The sequence below is a fragment of the Daktulosphaira vitifoliae genome, unplaced genomic scaffold (genome assembly GCF_025091365.1).
Source record: "Daktulosphaira vitifoliae isolate Bord-2020 unplaced genomic scaffold, ASM2509136v1 Scaffold_5, whole genome shotgun sequence".
Taxonomy (NCBI): domain Eukaryota; kingdom Metazoa; phylum Arthropoda; class Insecta; order Hemiptera; family Phylloxeridae; genus Daktulosphaira; species Daktulosphaira vitifoliae.
This window is the reverse complement of record NW_026099576.1, coordinates 11,453,133-11,478,479: the sequence shown is the minus strand read 5'-3', so window position 1 is coordinate 11,478,479 and position 25,347 is coordinate 11,453,133. Positions and strand designations below refer to the sequence as shown.

Here is a 25,347-nt window from a genome sequence, read left to right as displayed (position 1 = left end):
AAAATGCTTTCATGGTCCTCTTTTTTTCTCTCTCTTAATTTCTTAAGTCTCATTCTTCTCTGGGCTTCTGAATTATAATATTTAATTAGTACATTTTTCATTGCCTGCCAAGTAGGAATATCCACTTCTGCTTCTTTATTTTCAAACACTGTCTGTGCCTGGCCTTTAAGGGAAAGTGGTAACATAACAAGTTTCATATTATCATCCCAACCGTTAGCTTTCGCAACTCGTTCGAAATTTGAAAAAAATCTAATAATATCCTCCGATAATTTACCCGAGAACTGTTGTGGTAAAATTGAGCTAGCCATAGTAGTTATTAATTTAACTGGTTTATTTTCTAAAAGTTTTGATTGCGCAGAAATAGGTTTAGGTTCTACGGTGACCTCGCGTGAAATTTCTGATGGTTTAGCTAAAGGAAATTTGACAACGGTTTTGTCGAGATCGGTAGGGGTGTTCGATTCACTCGAAGAAGCGCTTTTTGTGCTTAGTGGAACCGGCAGAGTACTTGGAATTTTATCAAGTTTTTCTGCTTCGGAGTCCGAATCAGATTCGTATTTTTCTGAGAGGGGTGGTTGTTTGAAAACAGAACGTAATTTATTTATCAAATCTTTAGTGTGACTATTAATCGGCTGTTCTGCGTTTAAAAATGACAAAATATTAAGTAATTCCCCTTTTGTACAATAACAAAAATAATAACCTTTCGTATCTTTTTTTAAAATTTCAATTTTTTCTAAAAGGGAGATTTGTTGAAACTGTTTCGGTAAATAGAGCCGTTTACTTTCTCGTTTATAAACTTCGAATATAGTGCTTTCGTAAATTAAAGTTGCTCCTACTGGAAATTTTATAAAAGCGGTATGATCAAAAGCCTTAGAAACAGAAATACCCCTTTTCTTTCCAAATGAACTAATAACCTGATCTGGTGTTAGTTCCAAAATATTACTATCAAAACCTAATAGATTCCAAACTCTTTCGGTAATTCTACAAGTTTGATTATTAAAGGTGCGTTTTAAATAATAACTATAGAGAGGCATATAAACGTATATAAAAGATTATGTAACTCAAAGACTTAATTTATAGTTATACCTAACTATACAATTGTTACTATTATAATAAAGTGAGCCAATAATAAATAAAAAATATTTAATTTATAAATTAACCGTGAAAAGCGGTATATAAAAATTGTAGTACACTTAGGGGGGGATCCCTCACTGAAAGTTTAAAATAAAACAGAGAGATCGGCGCCTCCACCAATTGTTACGTCGCTATTTAGGGGTTTAGCCTAAATGCCCGTCGACAGTATTCTAAGGGACCAACGGGGGATAGCTGGCTAGGCTATATCTACCTTAGGTACTGAAGTTTCCTATTTAATTTATATTCCCTTAGAGGAACTACCAAGGGTCGCACTACAATATATATATATATCACTTTAGGTTAACAACGATATAAATAAATATTTATTAAGCAATTGAAATATTAAATGGATAATACAACCTGCTGGACACCTAGAGATGATATAATCCAACAGGGAGCTGACGGCGACACACACACACACTATAATATACGGGGTAGCGAAGTTAAGTTAATTATCAGGCAAAAGTAGTGATCGCGAAGATGGTAAAATGTCAACCGTCGATAGGGATATCTATTATGGCACATTGGCCGTGAATTGCAAAAAGTGTTTATGTGTGCAGTCCGCCCTCCTGTTAGTATTGCTGTATGTCACTGTGTTAATTATATATATATATATATATATATTAAACGGTACAACGATGTTATGGGAGACAGAGATATGGGCACATGCAAATGTGATCGTATCAGTTCATTAGAGAAAAAAACAAAAACAATGTGTTCATTTTTTAATAAACAAATATCATTATATATGTTGTATTTATATATGGAACAATCTCTTTGTTCTAACTTATAGTTATAGTAGTTCAATAATAACGCAAAATGTAGTTAATAAAGATATAATCAATCAAAATAAAACATATAAAATATTGATACACTTAAAAACGGATAAATAAATAATACACAAAATAAAAACTTAATGTCACAAACGTACCACACGGAAAGAGATTACCTTCGGTACTGCCGAGGTCTTCTCTTTCTTTCACCTCTCTTCAATTCATTCCATTTCATCTTATATACTAACATATTTTCTTTTTCTTTTTATAAAATTCATATAGTAATCATTTTCAAAAATGTTTATAAATATTTACTTCCTGATAGTAACAATAATTTGGGAATTACAATTAATCTAAACATTACAAAAGTGTTCTACATCTAGGTTTACAAATAATAGACTATATTATATTTTTGTAATAATAGATCAAGAAATTCATAGTTAAACCAAACATTACAAAAATGCTTTGTTTTCAATTTTACAAAATAATGACCTATATTACACATATTTCATTTCTTTTTAAAACATAACTAACCAATTTATTTTATCTTCTTATCACTTTGTTAAGCATGACAACATTTTTCCAGCGCCGCCACCACATAACGCGAACGCAAAAGTGCCACACGATGTTGCCACATATTATACAATAATACGAGTAATAATACAATAATATTACATTTACAACATTTCATCTAAACTGTACCATTACAATATAAAAAAAAAAATTATTTTACAAAAATTGTAATTTTTTATTAACTTTGATGTCTATTTTCACCACGAAGACAAGTCCAAAGGTTAATTTTTTTTTTTTTTTAATTAAAATATATTACATAAGCTTTAATTAAAGATATATAAAAAGCATCTATAAAAAAAAAAATTATATTGATATGTTCATTTTTGAAAAAGTTACGTTAGTTTTTAGTAAAAAAAAATGAAAAAATTTCGAAAATTAGCGATTTTTAAATTTGTAATTTTTTTAGAGGTTTCCCCCATTTACGGGGAACGAGGGAAAATTTTTCAATTTTTAAGTAAAATTTCTTTGACTAGATACAATTTGTGATCTTTTGATGTATCGTTGAAAGAAATCCGTTCGGTGAGAGCTGAGAAAAGTAGTAACAGACACAAAAAAAAACCCAGCACAGTGTGGACGTGATAAAATCGGGTGCAGTATAAATCATATCTTTTTTTTTTTTTCTCGACCGGCTTATTGTGAGTCGCCCTAAAACTACTGTTAGGCATTACTATACTAAAACATTAATTTTTGATGATATAAATAAATTTAAATAAAATCATTTTATATATTTTAAAAATTATTTAAAGATTTAAAAAACAATTTACCAAAGTGTCAAATGCCACGTATATTCTACATTAATAGAAAATAAAAATAACATATATGCTTAAACATCTGATGTATTATAATAATATACGTACACTTTTATAATTTTAGAGTTAACTAAACATTTCCCATATTATATCGAATAATATTTTACAAAATTTAAATTAGAGTTTTAACAGATTCGTGTTGATTGCCGTACTTCATTATTATATTTATTTATTTAGAATACATAAGATTTTCTTTAGAAAAATTTATTCCTGAGACTATCTTCAATATCTTTAGTGTGTTATTATTGATTTTATGTATAAATAATAAAATATTTTTTATATAATATATAAAACCCTAAATTGAGAAAAATATTTATTGAGTGCTTATTTGTATTGTAATTATAAGTATTCAAATGTTTCTTTAAATTCCAATTCTAAATTCAAAAAATAATAATTTTTAAGTCATTGAATTTATATTTTAATTAATATATGTTATTATAAATACCTGGATCTATTGGTTCCGTTGGTGTTGGTATGAATGTTTCTTCAGTAATTGGATCAAATTTAAATCCGAGTTGAAAATAATTTTCTTTAATTACTGTTTTTATATAATTTTTAATTTTTTTGGTTAGGAATTTAATAAATAATAATTTTTCATCTTGGTCAATAAAGGCTTCATATTCTTGAGACCATTCATCCCATAAATCATTTGTATCACAAGGTACAAACTCACAATAGGATTTAATTTGTACTTGTAAAACTATTATTATGTTTTTAGAACATAATCTTACCATTTGTAATATGCTATAGTAAGTCGTTAAATCATCACGTGATATATTTTGTTCTTTTAATTCGTCAAGAATATTTTCTATTTTTTCTAATAAAGGACTTATCATAAAGAATTTATTTAGAATAGTCAATGGATAGTTATGTATGTTATCCAAAGCTTCAATTGCTCCTTTCATCAATGTTGCCATTGGAACAATTAAAATGGAGATTATGTTTATGAGTTCTTCTGTCCAAATTATTCCATTAAGATTGTCGTTTTCTTGACAATTTTGTAATATGTTGCTAATAACTGATGTAAAAAGATTTTTTAAAACTTTTATATATGTGCATCCAAGAAATACAGTCAAACCTCGTGTTTTTTGTTCACAATTATTGCCATTTGTTTGTGTTTCAAGCAAATTGTGAGGATAATATTTTTTACCGTAGTATTGTATAAAGTTGATATCGTTTAAATTTTTCCATCCTGAACATTGTAGTAACTTACGAAGTTTGTCTACTTTCTCTTTATTACACCAATCTCCTTTTGTATATATTACAAAAAATAATAAAATACATAAATGGATAAGTTTTAATAACAACATTGGAAAATAAATAATAATAATAATGATTGAAATTTTTCGGTTCAAATATAATTCGACAAAGTTCTATAAGACCTGTATTTATCTTGTTCTTTATTTATAAATAGTAAGATAAATATTTATGATAAATCAACTTTCGTATTATAATAATATTCTTTTAGTTTTTTTAATTTTAAAGCTATTATACCTCTTAAATATTTCCGATATTATTTCCAATAATAATTTACACAATTCAAAGTTGATGTTCTTTTTTGATGATTCTTTTAATATGATTAATTTTTAATACTATATAATTTATAAAAATTGAGTATTTGTTTAGACAATTATATTCCTATGAATATCCTAAATATATGTGTGTTAATTTATTAGTATTTTTAAATACAAAAAAATAAATTAGATTTTATATAATAAATTAAGCCCGATATTGATAAAATTACTCGAAAACAAAGCAACACAAATATTAACTGAAACAATAGTTATAGGAATTTTTTATTTAAGTACAGTAGAACCTCATTAATCCGGAATAATTAGGGCTCTAGGTTGTCCGGATTAAGCGAAGTCCGGACTAATGAGGTTCTATTGTATTAGTATTATATGAAACAGGCACAAAAATTAAGATATCCTGCTACGGTATAATTTATTTATTGTAATGCCATCATTTAGTACATATCGTACTAAATGATTAAATTATTAACGTGTTTAACCTACAAAAAAATCACAAAAAAGTATATAAAATGATAGGTGATGTTTGTAGTATCACATTTTAATACAAGTAATAAATAATGCATATACTTAATAAAAATATATCTTAAAATTAGTGTTCCCTCATGGACTATGCATCGGTATATAGTTTACTTTTAGTTACAATTCTATATCAAATCTAGGCCTTTTTACATTTTTAGTCTCTCAGACTAAAGAATTATTATTCATCTTATTTTCGGCCGAAAACTTCTTTAAAGATAAAAACATTTGATTTCAGAAAACATATTAGTATTTAATTTATTTATTTTTATTATACACCTTTCAGATTTAGAAAAAATTTTTACTAAACAATATTTGTACATAATTTTCAAATCTAAATTTTATAATTTATATAGATTTTGTAAAAATTTGTCGATTACGCTAATAAAGACTGAATTAGGCAAAAAATTAGAATCGGGAAAAATCAGTGTATTTATGTGTTTTATTGATTATTCAATTAAATATGCAATATAGAGTAAAAAATAATATAACATATTTTGTAGAAAATACATTTTTAAACTAATTTTATTCAGTAATTTTTTTTGATTCAAGTAAAATTTAACAAGTTATACGTAAAAAACTAATTTTTACCCCTATTTATTAAATTTTAACCCTTCTGCGGCACAGGAAAAAATTATTGGACAATCACGAAACTTCACAAAATGTATTTTTTTAACATTCTTTTGCGTCCTGATTGAATTTAATAAAAAAAAATGACTTATGTAGATAAGGACCATCCTAGTACCCACATATACTGAGGAAAGCAACTTTAATGTTCGCACACAACTATTTTACTCTTTAAAAATGTGCATTTTTAATATAAATGTAGAATTAAGAATATGCAATTAATTTTCTTCTTTTAATTAATTTTAGTAGGGGGTGCGATCGTCCCGACGTCCAAGCCACGAGCCACCACTGATAAAAGTCTATACAAAGTGATCGGTTTATCATAAATCATTCGATAAATCACAAAGTAAATATAAAAATGGAAAAATAAAATTTGAATTCCGTTAGTTACAAATAATAAGAACATTTTTTAATTTATGAACAAAAAAACATACATGCAAAAAAAATTTAAAAAAAAAACAAGTTTTCCTAGTTGTTTTAAATTTTTATTTGGAAAGGATTCATAATTTGAAAAAAACTCAAATAACCTTTTTTATAGAAGATATCACATTAATTGATATTACTTTAGTACAATTTCTGTGTACAATTAAAATTTAAGACACTGGAAAAGTATAATTGAAAACTATATCATTTTTTTAAAAATTTAAGTGAAACTAATTTTTCTTATTTTTACGAAAAAATATTAATTTTACAAAAAAATAATAAATTACCTTATTTTTTGTTCACATTAAGTTCTATAAAAATTGTTCTTTGTGTTTTTAGCGAAACTTCAAAAATAAAGAGCGTGCACTCAAAAAAAGAAAATCCACCCTATTTTTGAAGAACTTCAACCCCTTTGAGGCACGTGAAGGGGTTGACTTATTGTACTTAAATTTTACCAGTTTCATATTTTCAGTGAACCTAGCGAAATTTTGAGCCCATAACTCTGAATTTGTGAAGTTGAAAAATAAGGACCACCCTAATATATATCTTAAATTAAAGCTTATGATATATACTATATTATGAAAAAAACATTTTAATGATGAAAACGGACATCAAAGTTAATAAAAAGAAATACGATTTTGGTAAAAAAATTAATTTTTATACTTTTTACTTTATAACGCTATAACTTTTTTTTTTAATTGGACCAGTATCCTTTATACATGGAGTGTTCAAAACTTAAAAATTTTTTCAACTTAATTTTTGAATGTGTTCTGGAAGATCTGACACTTTTATATATATCTTAAATTGAAGCTAATTTAATATACTGAAGTATGAAAGAGAAATATTTCAGACTTTAGTTTGTTTTCATGGTGAAAACTAACATCAAAGTTAATAAAAAGTAAGTTTTGCAAAAAAAATCTTTTTTTTATATTAGCTGCAATGCGAAGCTAAGAAGGTATTAATTTTACTATGATCTGTTTTTTGTCTCTCACTACTATTTCTCAACAAGCTTAAATTTCTTTATTTTATTTTTGGTCGAAGATTGCGATGTACGGTTGCCAAGTCAGTAACACTTGTGTCTTACGCGCTTAGAGTACGAGCCGTCACTGAATTTTATTAATAAATAATAAAAGTAAGTATTTTTTATATTATAATTTAAAACTGTATTTCCGAAAATTGAATTAATTTATAATAAATTTATATATTTATAATGACCAATGCGTCAAAAGAACATGATTTAATCATGTTTAACTTTGTCGTACGTCAGTAGTGCCCCAACGTAGACACAAAAGTTTTACACAAATTAATTAATGGTTTTATATATATATATATATATATATATATATATACGAGTTCGTCGTTCAAGCTCTTCTCGAGTCTTCCCGTTGGATAAACTGATCAGCCCCAATCCCTCATATTAGTGAAGTACTAAATGGGTAAAGTTTAGACCCGTCAGCACGGTCTAGCTCAAAAGTAGCAGGTCCTTGTCAGCCACCAGCACAAATATCTTTTCACAATACCTATTAGAGGACGGCTAAGCCCAAAAACCAGCCAGCACGCACACTAATTATTAAAATTGACTAAAGGACCAGTAGTCCAACCTCGACTCTTGCCGCACATACACAAATTTTAATATAACGATGGATATAAAGTATTTACTCTCAAGTACAGATTTTTAAATAATAATTTTATTTATATAAAGTAAAAACATAAAGCCAAATAGAATATAAAAATTTAACACAAAATTAATTAAATCTTACAAAAAAATACAAAGTTACTCGCACACCAACGACCTAACCCGTAATTCGATGTTTTTTCATCAAAACGTCCAGTCTCGTCCAGTCCAGTCCCTCTATACTTTTCATGTTTCCCTTTTATATTCTTTTTCCCACCACTATTAATTTGCATACCCTGCATTTCCCTTTTATATGAAATTATTATGTTGCTTACGAGTTCAAAAATTGCTTACTACTATTGTAAAGCTTATATTATACTAAAATCGACGTAATTCAATACTTCCTCACCAAATATTGAAAACAATTTCTTTAATTCTAGCAATTTAAGCAAATATCTCAAAATTACGCCACTGTAAAAAGTGGTCAAAACAACTTTTAGCTTCGATGCGAAGCTGAGAAGGTATTGGTTTTACAATGATGTATTTTTTTTTTTTTTGTATATATGTTACCACTTTTTCTCAGCTCTCACCGAACGGATTTCTTTCGACGATACGTCAAAAGATCACAAATCGTATCTAGTCGAAGACATTACCCTCAAAAATTGAAAAAATTTCCCTCGTTTCCCGTAAATGGGGGAAACCTCCAAAAAAATTACAAATTTAAAAATCGCTAATTTTCGAAATTTTTTCAATTTTTTTTACTAAAAACTACCGTAACTTTTTCAAAAATGAACATATCAATATAATTTTTTTTTTTATAGATGCTTTATGTCTTTACCTAAAATTTTTTTAAATTTCACCCTTTATCTGCACACAGAAGGGGATTTAAAATGACAACTTTTTCAACTTAACTTTTGAAAATGTTCCGAAAGGTCTAACACTTTTATATATCTTTAATTGAAGCTTATGTAATATACTTTAATTAAAAAAAAAAAAAATTAACCTCTGGACTTGTCTTCGTGGTGAAAATAGACATCAAAGTTAATAAAAAATTACAATTTTTGTAAAATAATTTTTTTTTTTATATTGTAATGCTACAGTTTAGATGAAATGTTGTAAATGTAATATTATTGTATTATTACTCGTATTATTATATAATATGCGGCAACATCGTGTGGGATTTTTGCGTTCGCGTTATGTGGTGGCGGCGCTGGAAAAATGTTGTCATGCTTAACAAAGTGATAAGAAGATAAAATAAATTGGTTAGTTATGTTTTAAAAAGAAATGAAATATGTAATGATATTTGTTTATTAAAAAATGAACACATAGAAATATAACGACCACTAATCGTACACATACTACATAGTACATAGAAATTTTTAACTTAATAATGCTATAACTTTTTCAAAAATGAACATATCAATATAACTTTTTTTTATATAGATACTTGATGTCTTTACTTATCATTTGATATATTTTTTTGTAAATCTGACCCTTTTATATATATCTTAAATTAAAGCTAATGTAATGTATTTTATTATGAAAAAAAAAATTTCGGACTTTATTTTGTCTTCACTGTGAAACATTATCTAAAGATTTGCATCGAAGCGTTTTTTTTGATAGTGATTTTAATCACTGTCAGATATCATTGATATCTGATAGTGATTTTAATCACTGTCAGATATCATTGATATCTTGATCCATCTATAACACAGCACCACTGTGCCGCGACCCCCCTGTGCTGGGTTTTTTTAATTAAATATCTCCAAATTAATGAATTATAAAATTAGCTTTTATACTGAATTACACAGTAAAAACATAATACTCAAATGAAATATTTTTGTATAATGATCATAGACCAATATAGAGTCTACTAAACATATTTTTTCGCGTTAATTTCAAGTCTGAAATTGCGTTTTTCTGTTGCTCCCTTTTTGAGATTATTACTAATTAAAAAGCGAGTATTTAAGTATAAAATAATTACCTGAAAATTTTTTTTTTATAAGTTATTATTGATTTTTAATATGTTATAAATAATCAGTGCAGAATTTCATTTCAAAATGTAATTTTATAAAGTTTATTTTTATGCAAGTTTAGAATTTATATCAGTAAATAGTTAATTTTATGAGATATAAAAAATTGTATCTTTTAGATTAAAATGCAGTCAGGAACTTTTATAATTGCTATTATCAATAAATTTATGGCGAAACTCAAAATTTATTTTTTATTTTTTATAGAAGTCCAAGTAATTATTTCTATGTAACTCTTGGTGTTTAAGAGATGCTGCATTTGAAATATTCAGAACTATTTTCCGTATAGTTATATCCTATGAAAGAAAAATATACAACATGTGAAAAAAATTGTGATGAGGTTTGAGAATTGATTCTTTTATTTTTATATTGAAAAACATTTTATTTATAAAATAATGAGTACAAAAGATCTTTTTTTTTTTTGTATTTTTATTAAAAGAAATGTATTAATTTACATAAAAAGCACGTGCTCATTATTATTATTATTCATAGATCGTTTAATTAAATTTTTGATGTGAAACATCTATAGCCGGGGGGTAAAAAAATTTTTGGCGTGGCGACGCGTCGCCACGCTATATATGTAAGCAAANTTTTGGCGTGGCGATGCTTGCCGCGGCGACGCGTCAGCAAAATGTAAGCAAAATTTCTACCGCCACACTAAGCTTGGATACCTATTTAGTATACAGTGTTGTTTATTACGGTACACAAAACCTGTGTTTTATCTAAAAAGAAAAGAATCGCGCTGAAATAACGAACCTTCGATAACACTACGTTGAAACGAGAAGTAATGATAACATTACATAATATTCGTACTGTACGTACATCATCGGATTTGTTTGGATAAACTTTTTGTTATATAATGTAAATGTGATTAAATGTGATTTATTTTATTTTAATTTTCATACACTTCAAATTATTAACGATAAATAAAAAATGTGTGATAGTGAAAGTGAGCAACCTCCTAAAAAGAAAGCCCTTTACGACACACTATCAAGTTATCTGTAAGTTGATTATATTTCTGNAAGTCATCTGTAAGTTGATTATATTTCTATTATTAAAGTTTGTATTTATCAATAAGTTTTATTTTAGCTTTTGTTTAATTTTTATATTAATTTTTTTTAGAGTAAATAATAGTAAAACTGAACGTCAAAAACGATACAGGGAGCAGAATAGACAGAAATTGAAACAGCGTGAAGCTGAAAGAAGAAAACGAATACAACATTCACAAAGTACTGCCGGGCCATCTACTTCTTCAAACACTAATAGCATTGAAGTGAGTGATGAAGAAACAATATCTGTTATTTCCCAGAGTTCATCTGGTTTGGAAAAAACACGTACAGCATCAATTCATAGAAATGAGCAAGATGATAAAATAAATGCTCTCCAAAAGAAACAAGAACGTCAACAAAGATACAGAGAGCAAAACAAGGATAATTTGAAGTAGCGTGAAGCGGAAAGAAGAAGACGTTTACAAAATTTAGAAATTATTGCAGAAGTATCTAATTGTCCAAATATTGAATTTACAGAAATAATCAATGAGTCAATAATAAACGAAATAAATACAAGTTCTCGATGTGTAGATGGCTTTGTAGAAATGCAGCATGAAGTGGATGAAGTATCTCAGCAAAATTCAAGCGATCAATCAACTGTAAATGTAAGAGAAATATTGAATAACTACACTCAATTTAGATACCATAAATCAGCTCATAAATATTTCAACGATAATTTTAAAAATAATGAATTTGGACTTGCTTGTTCAATTTGCGACCGACTTTGGTTTGAGAAAGATTTGAAGAAACCATCTGCATCTGGATGTATAATTGACACTTTAACCACTGGGAAAAATGTGGATGCACTCAAAATTTGCTCCACATGTAAATCAGCATTAGATAAAAATCACATTCCTAATTTCTCTGTTTATAATGGATTTCATTATCCAAAAGTACCACAGCATTTACCAAAAATAGATTTCATCACTGAAAGGCTTATCTCACCTCGAATTCCTTTTATGTAAATAAGAAGATTGAGACATGTTCAAGGACAATTTGGTATATACGGACAAATTATCAATGTCCCTGTTGCTGTTGAAACCATGGTCCGGTCACTTCCAAGAAATGTTAATGATGAACTTTGCATTTACGTACATATCAAAAAGAAAATAATTCATAAAAGTAGTTTTGTTCATGGCTTAATTAGAATCGGATCAGTTAAACAATGGTTGAATTATTTGATTAATACTCCTTTATATCAGCATTACAAAATAACAGTTGATGAATCATTTTTTAATGAAGAAGCACCATTCATTACACAACAGAATATTGATGAATCAGTGAAAACATTGATATTGAAGAAAGCCTTACTGCTCAACAACAAACTTTAGTATGGAATGAAGAAAAATATTTAAGATTGGCACCAGGCCAACAAAATATTCCACAAAGTTTATTATTTGATGAGCATGCTGAAGAGTTGTCATTTCCGAGTATTTATATTGGACACTTTAGGAAATTTAGGGATACAGTCAATGTTACACCTTTTATGATGGCATCTAGTGAACTGCGACTTAAGGATCGTCGAGGCGTCGATCCCTATCATTTGTTGTACATGGCTGTAAAAATAATGAGACTGCGAGTTCGTGACTGTTTAACAATAGCGTTCAAACATGTTGGTACAGATACCAATGTAACTAAGAAACAAGTTCAATCCGAAGATTATATTCATAACTGTAAAGAGTCCAATTTAGCTTTTTTAAGGTCAATACCCAATTCAGTTTGGTACTGGTCTACAAGAAAAAAAGATTTATTTACAATAATTCGACAGCTTGGGAAGCCAACAGCATTCATGACACTTAGCGCAAATGAAATAGGGTGGCCGGATTTATTAACATTGTTGCATAAATTGGCTGAAGAAAAAGAAGTTATACAAAATTTTATCGCATCAGAACTTAGTTTTATCCAAAAAAGTTTATTAGTTAACAATGATGCTGTAACATGTGCTATTTATTTTAACAAACTAGTTAATGTAATCATGTCAATTTTGCAATCTAAGAAGTTTAGTCCTTTTGGTAAGTTCAGACATATAAACTACTTTTTGAGGATTGAATTTCAACATCTAGGGAGTCCCCACGCGCATATTCTCTTGTGGCTTGACAATGCTCCCACAGATATTCTTGGAGAAGATCAAAAACAAGCTATAGAAATGATTAACAGTTTAGTGTCAGTATCAACGTCGGAAGCATCAGGAAATATCAAATTACTTACACATAAACACACTTTTACATGCTACAAAAAAATTGGCCTTACTTCTGTACAAAAGTGCCGATTTGAAGCGCCATTTATGCCGTGTAAATCTACAATAATTTTATTACTGATGGAAAAAAGTAATCCACTTTACAAAGAACATTTGAAAAGATATAATGAAATAAGAATCAACTTAGAAAGTAATGACTATATGACAGTATTGATGATTATTATGAAAGTAATAATCTCAGATCAGATGAAGAATATAATAATATACTAAGAGCTGGTATTAATAGACCAAAAATATTTTATAAACGACATCCATCAGAAAAATGGCATAATACTTTTAATCCATTTGTTTTTAATTTATTAAAGTCAAATATGGATTTCCAGATAATTACCGAAGAATATTCTTGTGCAGCATATGTCGTCAAATATGTAAATAAGACCAACAGAGGCATTAGCAATTTGCAACGCAAAATAATAGAAGTTATGAATGAGAATCCAGAATTTGACATTGTTGAAATAACTCATAAAATGAGCGTCGACATGCTGAATACTATTGAGATGAGTAATCAAGAAGGGGCTTGGTATCTTCTAAGGTTACCAATGTCTAATTCATCAGTTGCGGTTCAGTATATTAACACTTGTTGGCAGATTGAACGGCAGAGAATAAAAAAAACACAAAAACAAATAGATGAACTTGATGATGATTCAACTGATATTTGGAAGGAAGATTGGCACGATAAGTATCAAAAACGCCCAGAAATATTGGAAGAAATTTCTTTAGCACAGTTTGTTTCAAAATATACTAAAAACAGAAAAGGAGAGTACGTCACAAAGCAGCACCCTCATGTTATTCGTTACAGAAATTATGATACATTGAGTATAGAAGAGAAATGGTTACTTTACATATACCATTTAGAAATGAAGACACAGAAATATTAGCAGATATGAAATTCACAACAATATACGATGAACACGAGATACCATCACATTTGCATGTGCCCATATCTCTGTCTCCCATAACATCATTGTACCGTTTAATAGGTATATATATATAATTAACACAATGACATACAACAATACTAACAGGAGGGCGGACTGCACACATAACACTTTTTGCAATTCACGGGCAATGTGCCATAATAAGATATCCCTACGACAGTTGACATTTTACCATCTTCGCGATCACTACTTTTTGTCTGATAATTAACTTAACTTTGCTACCCCGTATATTGTGTGTGTGTGTCGCTGTCAGCTCCCTGTTGGATTATATCATCTCTAGGTGTCCAGCAGGTTGTATTATCTATTTAATATTTCAATTGCTTAATAAATATTTATTTATATCGTTGTTAACCTAAAGTGTTATATATATATATATTGTAGTGCGACCCTTGGTAGTTCCTCTAAGGGAATATAAATTAAATAGGAAACTTCAGTACCTAAGGTAGATATAGCCTAGCCAGCTATCCCCCGTTGGTCCCTTAGAATACTGTCGACGGGCATTTAGGCTCAACCCCTAAATAGCGACGTAAAACACGAAAGCGAAATTTTAGAAAAAAGAAAAGAATTTGAGTCAAATATTGATATTCAAAAAACAATTGATATATGCCGACAATTATGTCATGAGGATGAGCTAATGGATGATGAATCAGAAATTCGAGACTTTGGTACAAGATTTCCAGAGCCAAACCCCTTTGAAGAATTGTACAGAAATCCGAATGCTTTAGTAAATGAAGATTTACGTATAGCTACGCTTGATAACTTAGGAGCAATAACCAGAAGACAAGAAAATATCATGAGCAATGATCGTTTTTGCGAGCTCATGAGAAGCGCTAATGAAAAACAAAAAGACTTAATTTTACACGTCATTCATCACAATTTATCCGAAGAGAAGTCACCTCTACAATTATTTTTTACTGGGCCAGCTGGATGCGGAAAAACCTTTGTGATAACATTGATAATGGAAATATATAATAGATTTTCTGATAACGATAAGTTCTGCAATTCATACATTACGTGTGCTTCGACTGGTAAAGCTGCTGTAGCCATTAATGGAACCACTGTTCATACTGCATTGAAAATATCGTTATCAAAACTAATACCATTGTCAATATGTTAAAGTTTTAATAATTGAAGAAATCAGTATGATAGGTGGCGAGCTCTTAAACCAGATAGACGCAAGATTAAAACAAATAACTGGAAATTTTGATGAAAATTTTGGTGGCCTAGACATTATTTTGATTGGAGATTTGCTACAATTACCTCCAGTTCGTGCAACTCCAATCTATAAGCAGTCAAAACAACGGATGGTTGGACCCCTACTTTGGCGAGGATTAAAATTCTACGAACTATCTCAAATAATGCGTCAAGATAACAAAATGTTTTCTTCTATTCTCACAAAAATTGGTAGTGGTATTATTTTAAATGATGATGAATTGGGCGTAATCGAGTCTAGATTTTTTACAAAAGAAGAAGTCTCACGGCGGTGTCCAAGTGGTGTACGATTATTCCATGATAATGCCTCAGTTAACGCATATAATATATTAGCTTTACAAACTGAAAATAAAATAACTTCGATTGCAATAGATATTATTTCAGGTTGTTCTAATCATGAGCAGGAAGCAAGTATGAGACAAAAATTACACAAAATGTCTATGATAGATACAGGCGGTTTGCCATACGAAATCATTATGCCATATCTTGTTGTAATCTATCCGTCTATGCAAAAAAAATGTATAAAATGTTAACAAGATGTTTCACATCTACCAGGCGTCCCGCGACGCCTCACAATTTTTTTATTTAAAAATTGCTTTCTCAGTGTTTAATACTGCAGTATGTAGATAATACGGACGATGTTTCACACTGCAAACCTTGTTCTCATTTCATCGTAATTAACCTCTCTTTATTATTATCTGTCTGTTAATGATAAATTGCAAGCAGATTATCAATGGGCAAGATCAATTTCTAATGAAAGAAAAATATACTACGTGTGGTTGATTGTAGTTCACTAAAAGCGAGAACCATCATTATTAATATCTATATAATTTTGTACGGGCACCATTAATTATCAGCTACAACTCCCAATCGCATTAGCTGATTCCAATGTGTCTGTTTTGGGCGGTTAATTAAGAAAAAAATAACGCATTTCATTTATTTCACTTTTATCTCCTCCTTGAACAGTCATCAACGTCATTTATAAAGTACTCTTATAATGAAAAATAAAAAGTTGTCTTAGCATCCAATAATAAGTAATTGATAATTTTATCGCTTTCTTTGGTTTATGTCTTAGTACATAAGTTTTCTACGACTATGCGTTAATAGGGGAAATAAAAACAACACTTCAAAGTTTTTATTTACCAATAAATTTATGAAATTAAACAAATGAAATTAATAGTCACGCGCATGATATGGTTACTGCACGTTTAACGATTATTTTGACAATATAAAAACTATAAACAAAACATGTCGATGATAACTTTTTGATTTCTTCACATTTTGAAAGTATAGGTTTTCTTACAAAACATAAATATGAAAATTATTCTCTTATCTAATCTATTGTAATTTTTTTAAATAATTTTTACAAAAAAATAAACCCAACACAGTGGGGTTGCGGTACAGTGGGGACGTGGTATAGTTGGGTCCAGTATAGATCATATCTGACAGTGATTAAAATCTCTAACATAAAAAAAGCTTTGATGCAAATCTGTAGATAGTCTTTAATTTTAAAAAATTTGTTATCTATTCCAAAAGCACAATGATCACCTATTACCTTATTTATATCCAGATTACAAGTTATACGATTTATAAGCGTAATATATCAATAAATATATATTTATAATAAATAAATATATAAAGGGAAATGATCTGATTTAAAAAAAAAAACCCAGCACAGTGGGGACGTTTCATAGTTTGGTCCAGTATAGATTTAATCTGACAGTGATTAAAATCACTATCATAAGAAACGATTCGATGCAAATCTGTAGATAGTGTTTAATTCTAAAAAAATGATGGATAATTACAAGCAACATCAACTTCTATTTCCTTAATTATACCCAGATTAGTAATTCTTTTAATTATATATTATATAATTTTTATATTGAATTGTTTTCAAATTATTATTGATATTGATTTTTAATATGTTAAAAGTAATAATTTTTAACCTTCTTTATTTCGTCCTTTAAAGTGAATGTTTATAATAAAAAAAAAAAAATGAATTTATTAAAGTAATAACTAAATACGAATTGTAATCATTTGACGTATTGTTGAAAAAAGTAGGTCTAATGAGGGTTGGCAAAAAAAACTACATAGTAAAATAATATTAACATGAATATAAATTTCTTCTCGCGAGGGGAGACTATAGTGATAAGATCCTTTATATTTATTGATGTTATTATTGATTTTGATTTTTAACATGTTAAAAGTAATCATTTTGAACCTGCTTTTTTTGTCCTTTAAAGTGAAAGTCTTTAAAAAAATAAATTAATTACCATAACTTTTAGCTCAACTTGCATGTTTGAAATTGACATTATTAAATAGAAAAAAATGTAATTGTTAAGATAAATATGCAATCAAGAAATTTTATAATTACTATTTACAGTACACTTATCAGAAAAGTTCTATTTTTTTACATTTTTATCGTAATAGATCACTTAAATAAAAATCATCGTAATCATTTCTAATTAACTTTTGGTGTTTAAAAAGATTCTACAATGGAAATATTCAGGACTTAATTAATTTTAATGATTTACTTTAACTAAATGAATCAAACAAAACAAAGTTGTTAAAATGATTTACTCAATTGAGTGTATTATAAAATTTGATTATAATTGTTAAAATCCACCATTCAGGTGAAACTAAAAATAATTTTTTTTTTAAATTTATGATTTATATAGCAACATATTACAAAAAAATTATAGACTGGTAGTAGCACACACAAATGGAGTTAAAAATTAATAAATTACAAAGTAAAATGATTTACTTTTGTAGTTGAATACTTTTATCATATCAAATCTAATTCGACAATAAATACTTTAAGAATATTAGATATTAATGATTTTAATTGTGTGTATGGAAAAAGCTGGTTAAGCTACTTTTTATTTGAATAAGGAATATTTTTTCGATTTTTATAAGTAATAACTTAAACTAAATACGAATTGTAATCATTTGACGTATCGTTAAAATAAGTAGGTCTAGTGAGGGTTGGCAAAATAAATCGTAGCCACAAAAAGAACCACATTGTAAAATAATATTAACTTGAATATAAATTTCTTCTCACGAGGGGAGACGATAGTGAGATAAATATCAAATGATTTGAAAATTTTATTCTAACTCAAAAAAAAATGCAAAATATTAAAAGCCACAGACGAATTTGAACCTCAAAGCGTGAAAGAACAGGTGTTACCCATTCGGCAACTGTTCGTTGCTCNCCCTAGGCGTTAAAGATCAAGGTGTTACCCATTCGGCAACTATTCGTTGATTTTTGTTGCATGATAAAATTGGCTATTTAAGCTAACTTAAATTTAAAAATTACTTTTTCGACTTTAAAAAAGTAAAAAAATTTTAATAAGTTTAATTTTGTATGTCTTATGAACTTTATTCTATGTCAATTAAATTATATAATATTCATGAAAGTCAGTGTATTCTCCTAATAAGATATTCTAAAATAAAATAAAATACAAAACCTAGAATTTTAATAAAAAAATAGCAAATTTTTGAATACGGTAGCCATTTGCGCATAGAAGATAGGTCGTCGGGACAATTTTTTTTTTTTTTTAATTCTGTAGTACATGTCATAAGCTTTAATTTGATATATATTTAAAGGACGCAGTATTTCCGGAACATTTTCAAAAGTCAAGTTTAAAAAGTTAGTTTTTGTAAAAAAGTTGCTATTTTAAATCCCCCCTGTGAGCAGAATAAGTGTTAGATTTTCAAAAAAAAATGGATATCAAATGAAAAAGAATTATCTAAGGTTTCAATATAAAAAAATATTATTTTGATTTGTTAATATTTGAAAAAGTTATGGGAGTTTTAAGTACAAAAAACATTCCGATAGAAGGTGATTTTTATCGCAAACATTACATTTTTTTTATAATTTCGACAGCCATTTGCACATAGAAGATAAGGTGTCGGGACAAATTTTTTTTTTTCATTTTATAGTACATAAAAAAAGCTTTAATTTGATATATGTTTAAAGGACGCAGTATTTCCGGAACATTTTCAAAAGTTCAGTTGAAAAAGTTCTATTTTTTATACAATGTTTCAAAGTTTGAACCCCCCCTATATAAGGGGAAATTGTCTAATTTTAATAAAAAGTATGTCAAATGGAAGATGTACTTATAATGTATTTAGAAAAAAAAAAATTGTGCTGATACATGCATTTTTCGAAAAGTTATAGCATTTTTAAGTTGAAAATTAAAAATTGAAAATCGAAAATTTTAACACAAAAATAGTGTTTTTTTAACTACGGCAACTGTTTACATGCAGAAGATAAAGTGTCGGGACAAATTTTTTTTTTTCATTTTATAGTACATAAAATAAGCTTTAATTTGATATATGTTTAAAGGACGCAGTATTTCCGGAACATTTTCAAAAGTCAAGTTTAAAAAGTTAGTTTTTGTAAAAAAGTTGCTATTTTAAATCCCCCCTGTGAGCAGAATAAGTGTTAGATTTTCAAAAAAAAAATGATATCAAATGAAAAAGAATTATCTAAGGTTTCAATATAAAAAAATATTATTTTGATTTGTTAATATTTGAAAAAGTTATGGGAGTTTTAAGTACAAAAAACATTCCGATAAAAGGTAATTTTTATCGCAAACATTATATTTTTCTTTAAGTTTCGACAGCTATTTGCACATAGAAGATAAGGTGTCGGGACAAATTTTTTTTTTCATTTTATAGTACATAAAATAAGTTTTAATTTAATATATGTTTAAAGACGCAGTATTTCCGGAATATTTTCAAAAGTTCAGTTGAAAAAGTTCTATTTTATATACAATGTTTTAAGTTTTGAACGCCCCCTATATAAGGGGAAATTGTCTAATTTTAATAAAAAGTATGTCAAATGAAAGATATACTTATAGTATATTTAGAAAAAAAAAATTTGTGCTGATACATACATTTTTCGAAAAGTTATAGCATTTTTAAGTTGAAAATTTTAACACAAAAATAGCGTTTTTTTAACTACGGCAGCCGTTTACATGCAGAAGATTAAGTGTCGGGACAAATTTTTTTTATTCATTTTATAGCACATAAAATAAGATTTAATTTGATAAATGTTTAAAGGACGCAGTATATCCGGAAAATTTTCAAAAATTAAGTTGAAAAAGTCAGTTTTTGTAAAAAAGTTGCTATATTAAATCCCCCCCCCCCCATGAACAGGTTAATTGTTAGATTTTCAAAAAAATGATATCAAACGAAAGGTAAATATCTAAGGTTTTAGTATAAAAAAAAATTATGTTGATTTGTTTATTTTTCAAAAAGTTATGGAAGTTTTAAGAAAAAAAATGAAAAAAATGACAAAATTTACCGATTTTTAAATTTGTAATTTTTTTGGATATTTCCCCCATTTTCGGGGAACGAGGGAAAATTTTTCAATTTTTAAGGATAATGTCTTCAACTAGATACGATTTGTAACTTTTGACGTATTGTTGAAAGAAATCGGTCCAGTGAGAGCTGAGAATAAGTGGCAACAAACAAAAAAAAAAAAATAAAAAAACACCATAGTAAAATTAATACCTTCTCAGCTTCACATCGAAGCTAAAATATGTCGAGTAAAAGAAGAATATAAATAGTAATTCTTTTAAAAAAATTTTAATAATCCATACATTTTTCAAAAACTTATAGTGTTATAAAGTTAAAAATGTAAAATATAAAATCAAAAATTTTAACAAAAAAATAGCATATTTTTTTACCCATTTTTTTCAATAATAATGTATATTATATAAGCTTTAATTTAAAGTATATATAAAAGTGTCAGTATTACCGGAAAACTTTCAAAAATTAAGTAGAAAAAGTCAATTTTTTGTGAAATAGTTGTCATTTTGAATCCCCCTTGTAGGCAGGTAAAGGGTCAAATTTATAAAAAAAATATACAACATTATAGGTAAATATCTCACCTATCTATAACAAAAATTTTTATTAATTTCATTATTTTTAAAAAAGATATGGCAAAAAGAAAAAGAAAAAATTTAAAAAAATCGAAAATTAGCGATTTTTAAATTAGAATTTTTTTTTGAGATTTCACCCATTTATGGGACACGAGGAAAATTTGTCAATTTTTCAGGGTAATGTCTTTGACTAAATACGATTTTGGATCATATGACTTATCGTTGAAAGAAATCGGTTCGGTGAAAGCTGAGAAAATGTGGTAACAGACACAAAAAAATAAAAAAAAAACCCAGCAAAGTGGCGTCGTGGCACAGTGGTGACGTGGCATAATTGGATCAAGTATAATGATATCTAACAGTGATTAAAATCACTATAAAAAAAAACGCTTCGATGCAAATCTTTAATAAGTGTTTAATTTTAAAAAATTGGTGGATTATTCCAAAAGCTACATGATCTGCTAGTTCCATATTAATATCCTGATTAAGATAAAGTATGTCGAATGAAAAAGGGATTATAAAAAAATTATGTTGATCCATACACTTTTCAATAAGTTATAGCATTATAAAGTTAAAAATGTAAAAAATAAAATCGAGAATTTTCACACAATTATAGCATTTGGTAGCCATTTTCACCGTGAAGACGAAATAAAGTCCGAAATTTTTTTTTCCATGATAAAGTATATTACATAAACTTTAATTTAAGTTTTATATATAAAAGTGTCAGACTTTCCGGAAAATTTTCAAAAGTCAAGTTGAAAAAATTAATTTTTTGTGAGAAAGTTGTCATTTTAAATCCCCCTCTGTGGGCAGACATATAAAAAAAATATACCAAATGAAAGGTAATGATATCATACATCTATATAAAAAAAGATTATATTTATTTGGTTATTTTTAAAAAAGTTATGGCACTTTAAGTAAAAAAAATTGAAAAAATTTTCAATTCAAAAAAAATTTTTTTTATTTTCTCGACCGGCTTATTGTGAATCGCCCTAGAACTACTGTTATACAAAACATTAATTTTTGATGATATAAATAAATTTAAAATAGAATCATTTTATATATTTTAAAAATTATTTAAAGATTAAAAAAACAATTTGCCAAAGTGTCAAATGACACGTATATTCTACATTTATAGAAAATAAAAATAACATATATGCTTAAACATCTGATGTATTATAATAATATACGTACACTTTTATAATTTTAGAGTTAACTAAACGTTTCCCATATCAAATAATATTTTACAAAATTTAAATTCGAGTTTTAACAGATTCGTGTTGATTGCCGTACTTCATTATTATATTTATTTATTTAGAATACATAAGATTTTCTTTAGAAAAATTTATTCCTGAGAATATCTTCAATATCTTAAGTGTGTAATTATTGATTTTATGTATAAATAATAAAATATTTTTTTTATAATAAATAAAACCCTAAATTGAGAAAAATATTTATTTAACATTTATTGAGTGCTTATTTGTATTGTAATTATAAGTATTCAAATGTTTCTTTAAATTCCAATTCTAAATTCAAAAAATAATAATTTTTAAGTCATTGAATTTATATTTAAATAATATATGTTATTATAAATACCTGGATCTATTGGTTCTGTTGGTGTTGGTATAAATGTTTCTTCAGTAATTGGATCAAATTTAAATCCGAGTTGAAAATAATTTTCTGTAATTACTGTTTTTATATAATTTTTAATTTTTTTGGTTAGGAATTTAATAAATAATAATTTTTCATCTTGGTCAATAAAGGCTTCATATTCTTGAGACCATTCATCCCATAAATCATTTGTATCACAAGGTACAAACTCACAATAGGATTTAATTTGTACTTGTAAAACTATTATTATGTTTTTAGAACATAATCTTACCATTTGTAATATGCTATAGTAAGTCGTTAAATCATCACGTGATATATTTTGTTCTTTTAATTCGTCAAGAATATTTTCTATTTTTTCTAATAAAGGACTTATCATAAAGAATTTATTTAGAATAGTCAATGGATAGTTATGTATGTTATCCAAAGCTTCAATTGCTCCTTTCATCAATGTTGCCATTGGAACAATTAAAATGGAGATTATGTTTATGAGTTCTTCTGTCCAAATTATTCCATTAAGATTGTCGTTTTCTTGACAATTTTGTAATATGTTGCTAATAACTGATGTAAAAAGATTTTTTATAACTTTTATATATGTGCATCCAAGAAATATAGACAAACCTCGTGTTTTTTGTTCACAATTATTGCCATTTGTTTTTGTTTCAAGCAAATTGTGAATATAATGTTTTTTACCGTAGTATTGTATAAAGTTGATATCGTTTAAATTTTTCCATCCCGAACATTGTAGTAACTTACGAAGTTTGTCTACTTTCTCTTTATTACACCAATCTCCTTTTGTATATATAATTACAAAAAATAATAAAATACATAAATGGATAAGTTTTAATAACAACATTGGAAAATAAATAATAATAATAATGATTGAAATTTTTCGGTTCAAATATAATTCGACAAAGTTCTATAAGACCTGTATTTATTTTGTTCTTTATAAATAGTAAGATAAATATTTATGATAAAACAACTTTCGTATTATAATAATATTCTTTTAGTTTTTTAATTTTAAAGCTATTATACCTCTTAAATATTTCCGATATTATTTCCAATAATAATTTACACAATTCAAAGTTGATGTTCTCAATTTTTAATACTAATCGCATTAATTTTATTTGTATTGTTTAGAAAAATATATTCCTAAGAATATCCTGAATATCTGTGTGTTAATTTATTAGTATTTTTAAATACAAAAAATAAATTAGTTTTTCTGTAATAAATTAAGCCCGATATTGATAAAATTACTCGAAAACAAAGCAACACAAATATTAACTGAAACAATAGTTATAGGAATTTTTTATTTAAGTACAATAGCACCTCATTAATCCGGACTAATAAGTGCTCTAGGTTGTCTGATTTAATGAAAGTCCGGATTAAACAAAATAACCAAAAAACATCTCTGTATTATAGATTTAAGAATATTATATTATACTAATTACTATATATGATATACAATATATATTGTAAGGTTTCAGCCAAACAGAGGGCCTACTAATTACCCACTGCCCAGGGGGAACACTGGACAGTGACCTAGTAGCCGCGCCAAACAAGATAGTACTTGCTGACGGAGCTACTAGGTTTTGATAAAAACAAAAAAAAAACAAATATTAATAAAAATGAGGGAAAAGTATAGAGAGAAAAATAAAAGAGGCCATGTATAATATAATAACATCTTTTTATAATTAATGATTAAATTTTATAATTATTATTTTAAATATATATATTTTCATATGAAAGAAGAAGAAAAAAAAAGGAGGTGCTTGATACACAAATTAAAAAGGGGGTAAAAGGGGGTTTTATTGATGTTGTACTTGATCTTGAGGAGTGCCGGCCCACCACCGGCCATAGTTGTGTCTTACGCCATCGTGGACATCTCGACGTTTTATTTTATAAAAAAAAAACGGAGGACAAAAAAAAATACAAAAAACAAAAACGTGGTTTTCACAAAAAAAACAGACAGCTTGTCGCCTCGGTAGTTTGGATGAGAAAAAAAAAATCTGTTGTAGCGGCATTTGTGTAGTGGCCGGTGATCGTGACGCCGGGTGGTGGTGGTGCCAACTTTGAACACGTTCATTGAGGGGACATAACAATATTGGTACAGGTGCACAGTGTACGGTCAGCTGATGATGACAGATATCGGACCGGTTGAAGTGGAGGTTATCATATACAAAATTATTAAAATACTTTACACCTACTGCACACACATCTAATTGATAAGATTTAAATATATAAAAAAACTCATATAAATTCTGCAACATTACAATATGTATTGCAACATGATAATAGGTCCAGCAAAAACATTACATATTTAATGTGGATAGAATTATGTATATATATAATAATGACCAAAATAT

At 27.4% G+C, this 25,347-nt stretch overlaps 2 protein-coding genes across 2 annotated transcripts; both read right to left on the bottom strand.

Moving 5' to 3' along the window:
• Window positions 1-2,778: 2,778 nt before the first annotated feature.
• On the bottom strand, window positions 2,779-4,655 carry LOC126906636 (uncharacterized). Its single transcript, XM_050687319.1, has 2 exons — window positions 3,732-4,655; window positions 2,779-3,660 (listed from the first exon to the last, which is right to left on the bottom strand). Exons 1-2 carry the CDS (start codon window positions 4,594-4,596, stop codon window positions 3,626-3,628), a joined length of 900 nt encoding a protein of 299 aa, XP_050543276.1. The 5' UTR covers window positions 4,597-4,655; the 3' UTR covers window positions 2,779-3,625.
• Window positions 4,656-22,737: 18,082 nt separating this feature from the next.
• On the bottom strand, window positions 22,738-23,769 carry LOC126906642 (uncharacterized). The gene is made up of 2 exons (XM_050687341.1): window positions 22,970-23,769; window positions 22,738-22,899 (listed from the first exon to the last, which is right to left on the bottom strand). Exons 1-2 carry the CDS (start codon window positions 23,439-23,441, stop codon window positions 22,865-22,867), a joined length of 507 nt encoding a protein of 168 aa, XP_050543298.1. The 5' UTR covers window positions 23,442-23,769; the 3' UTR covers window positions 22,738-22,864.
• Window positions 23,770-25,347: the final 1,578 nt, after the last annotated feature.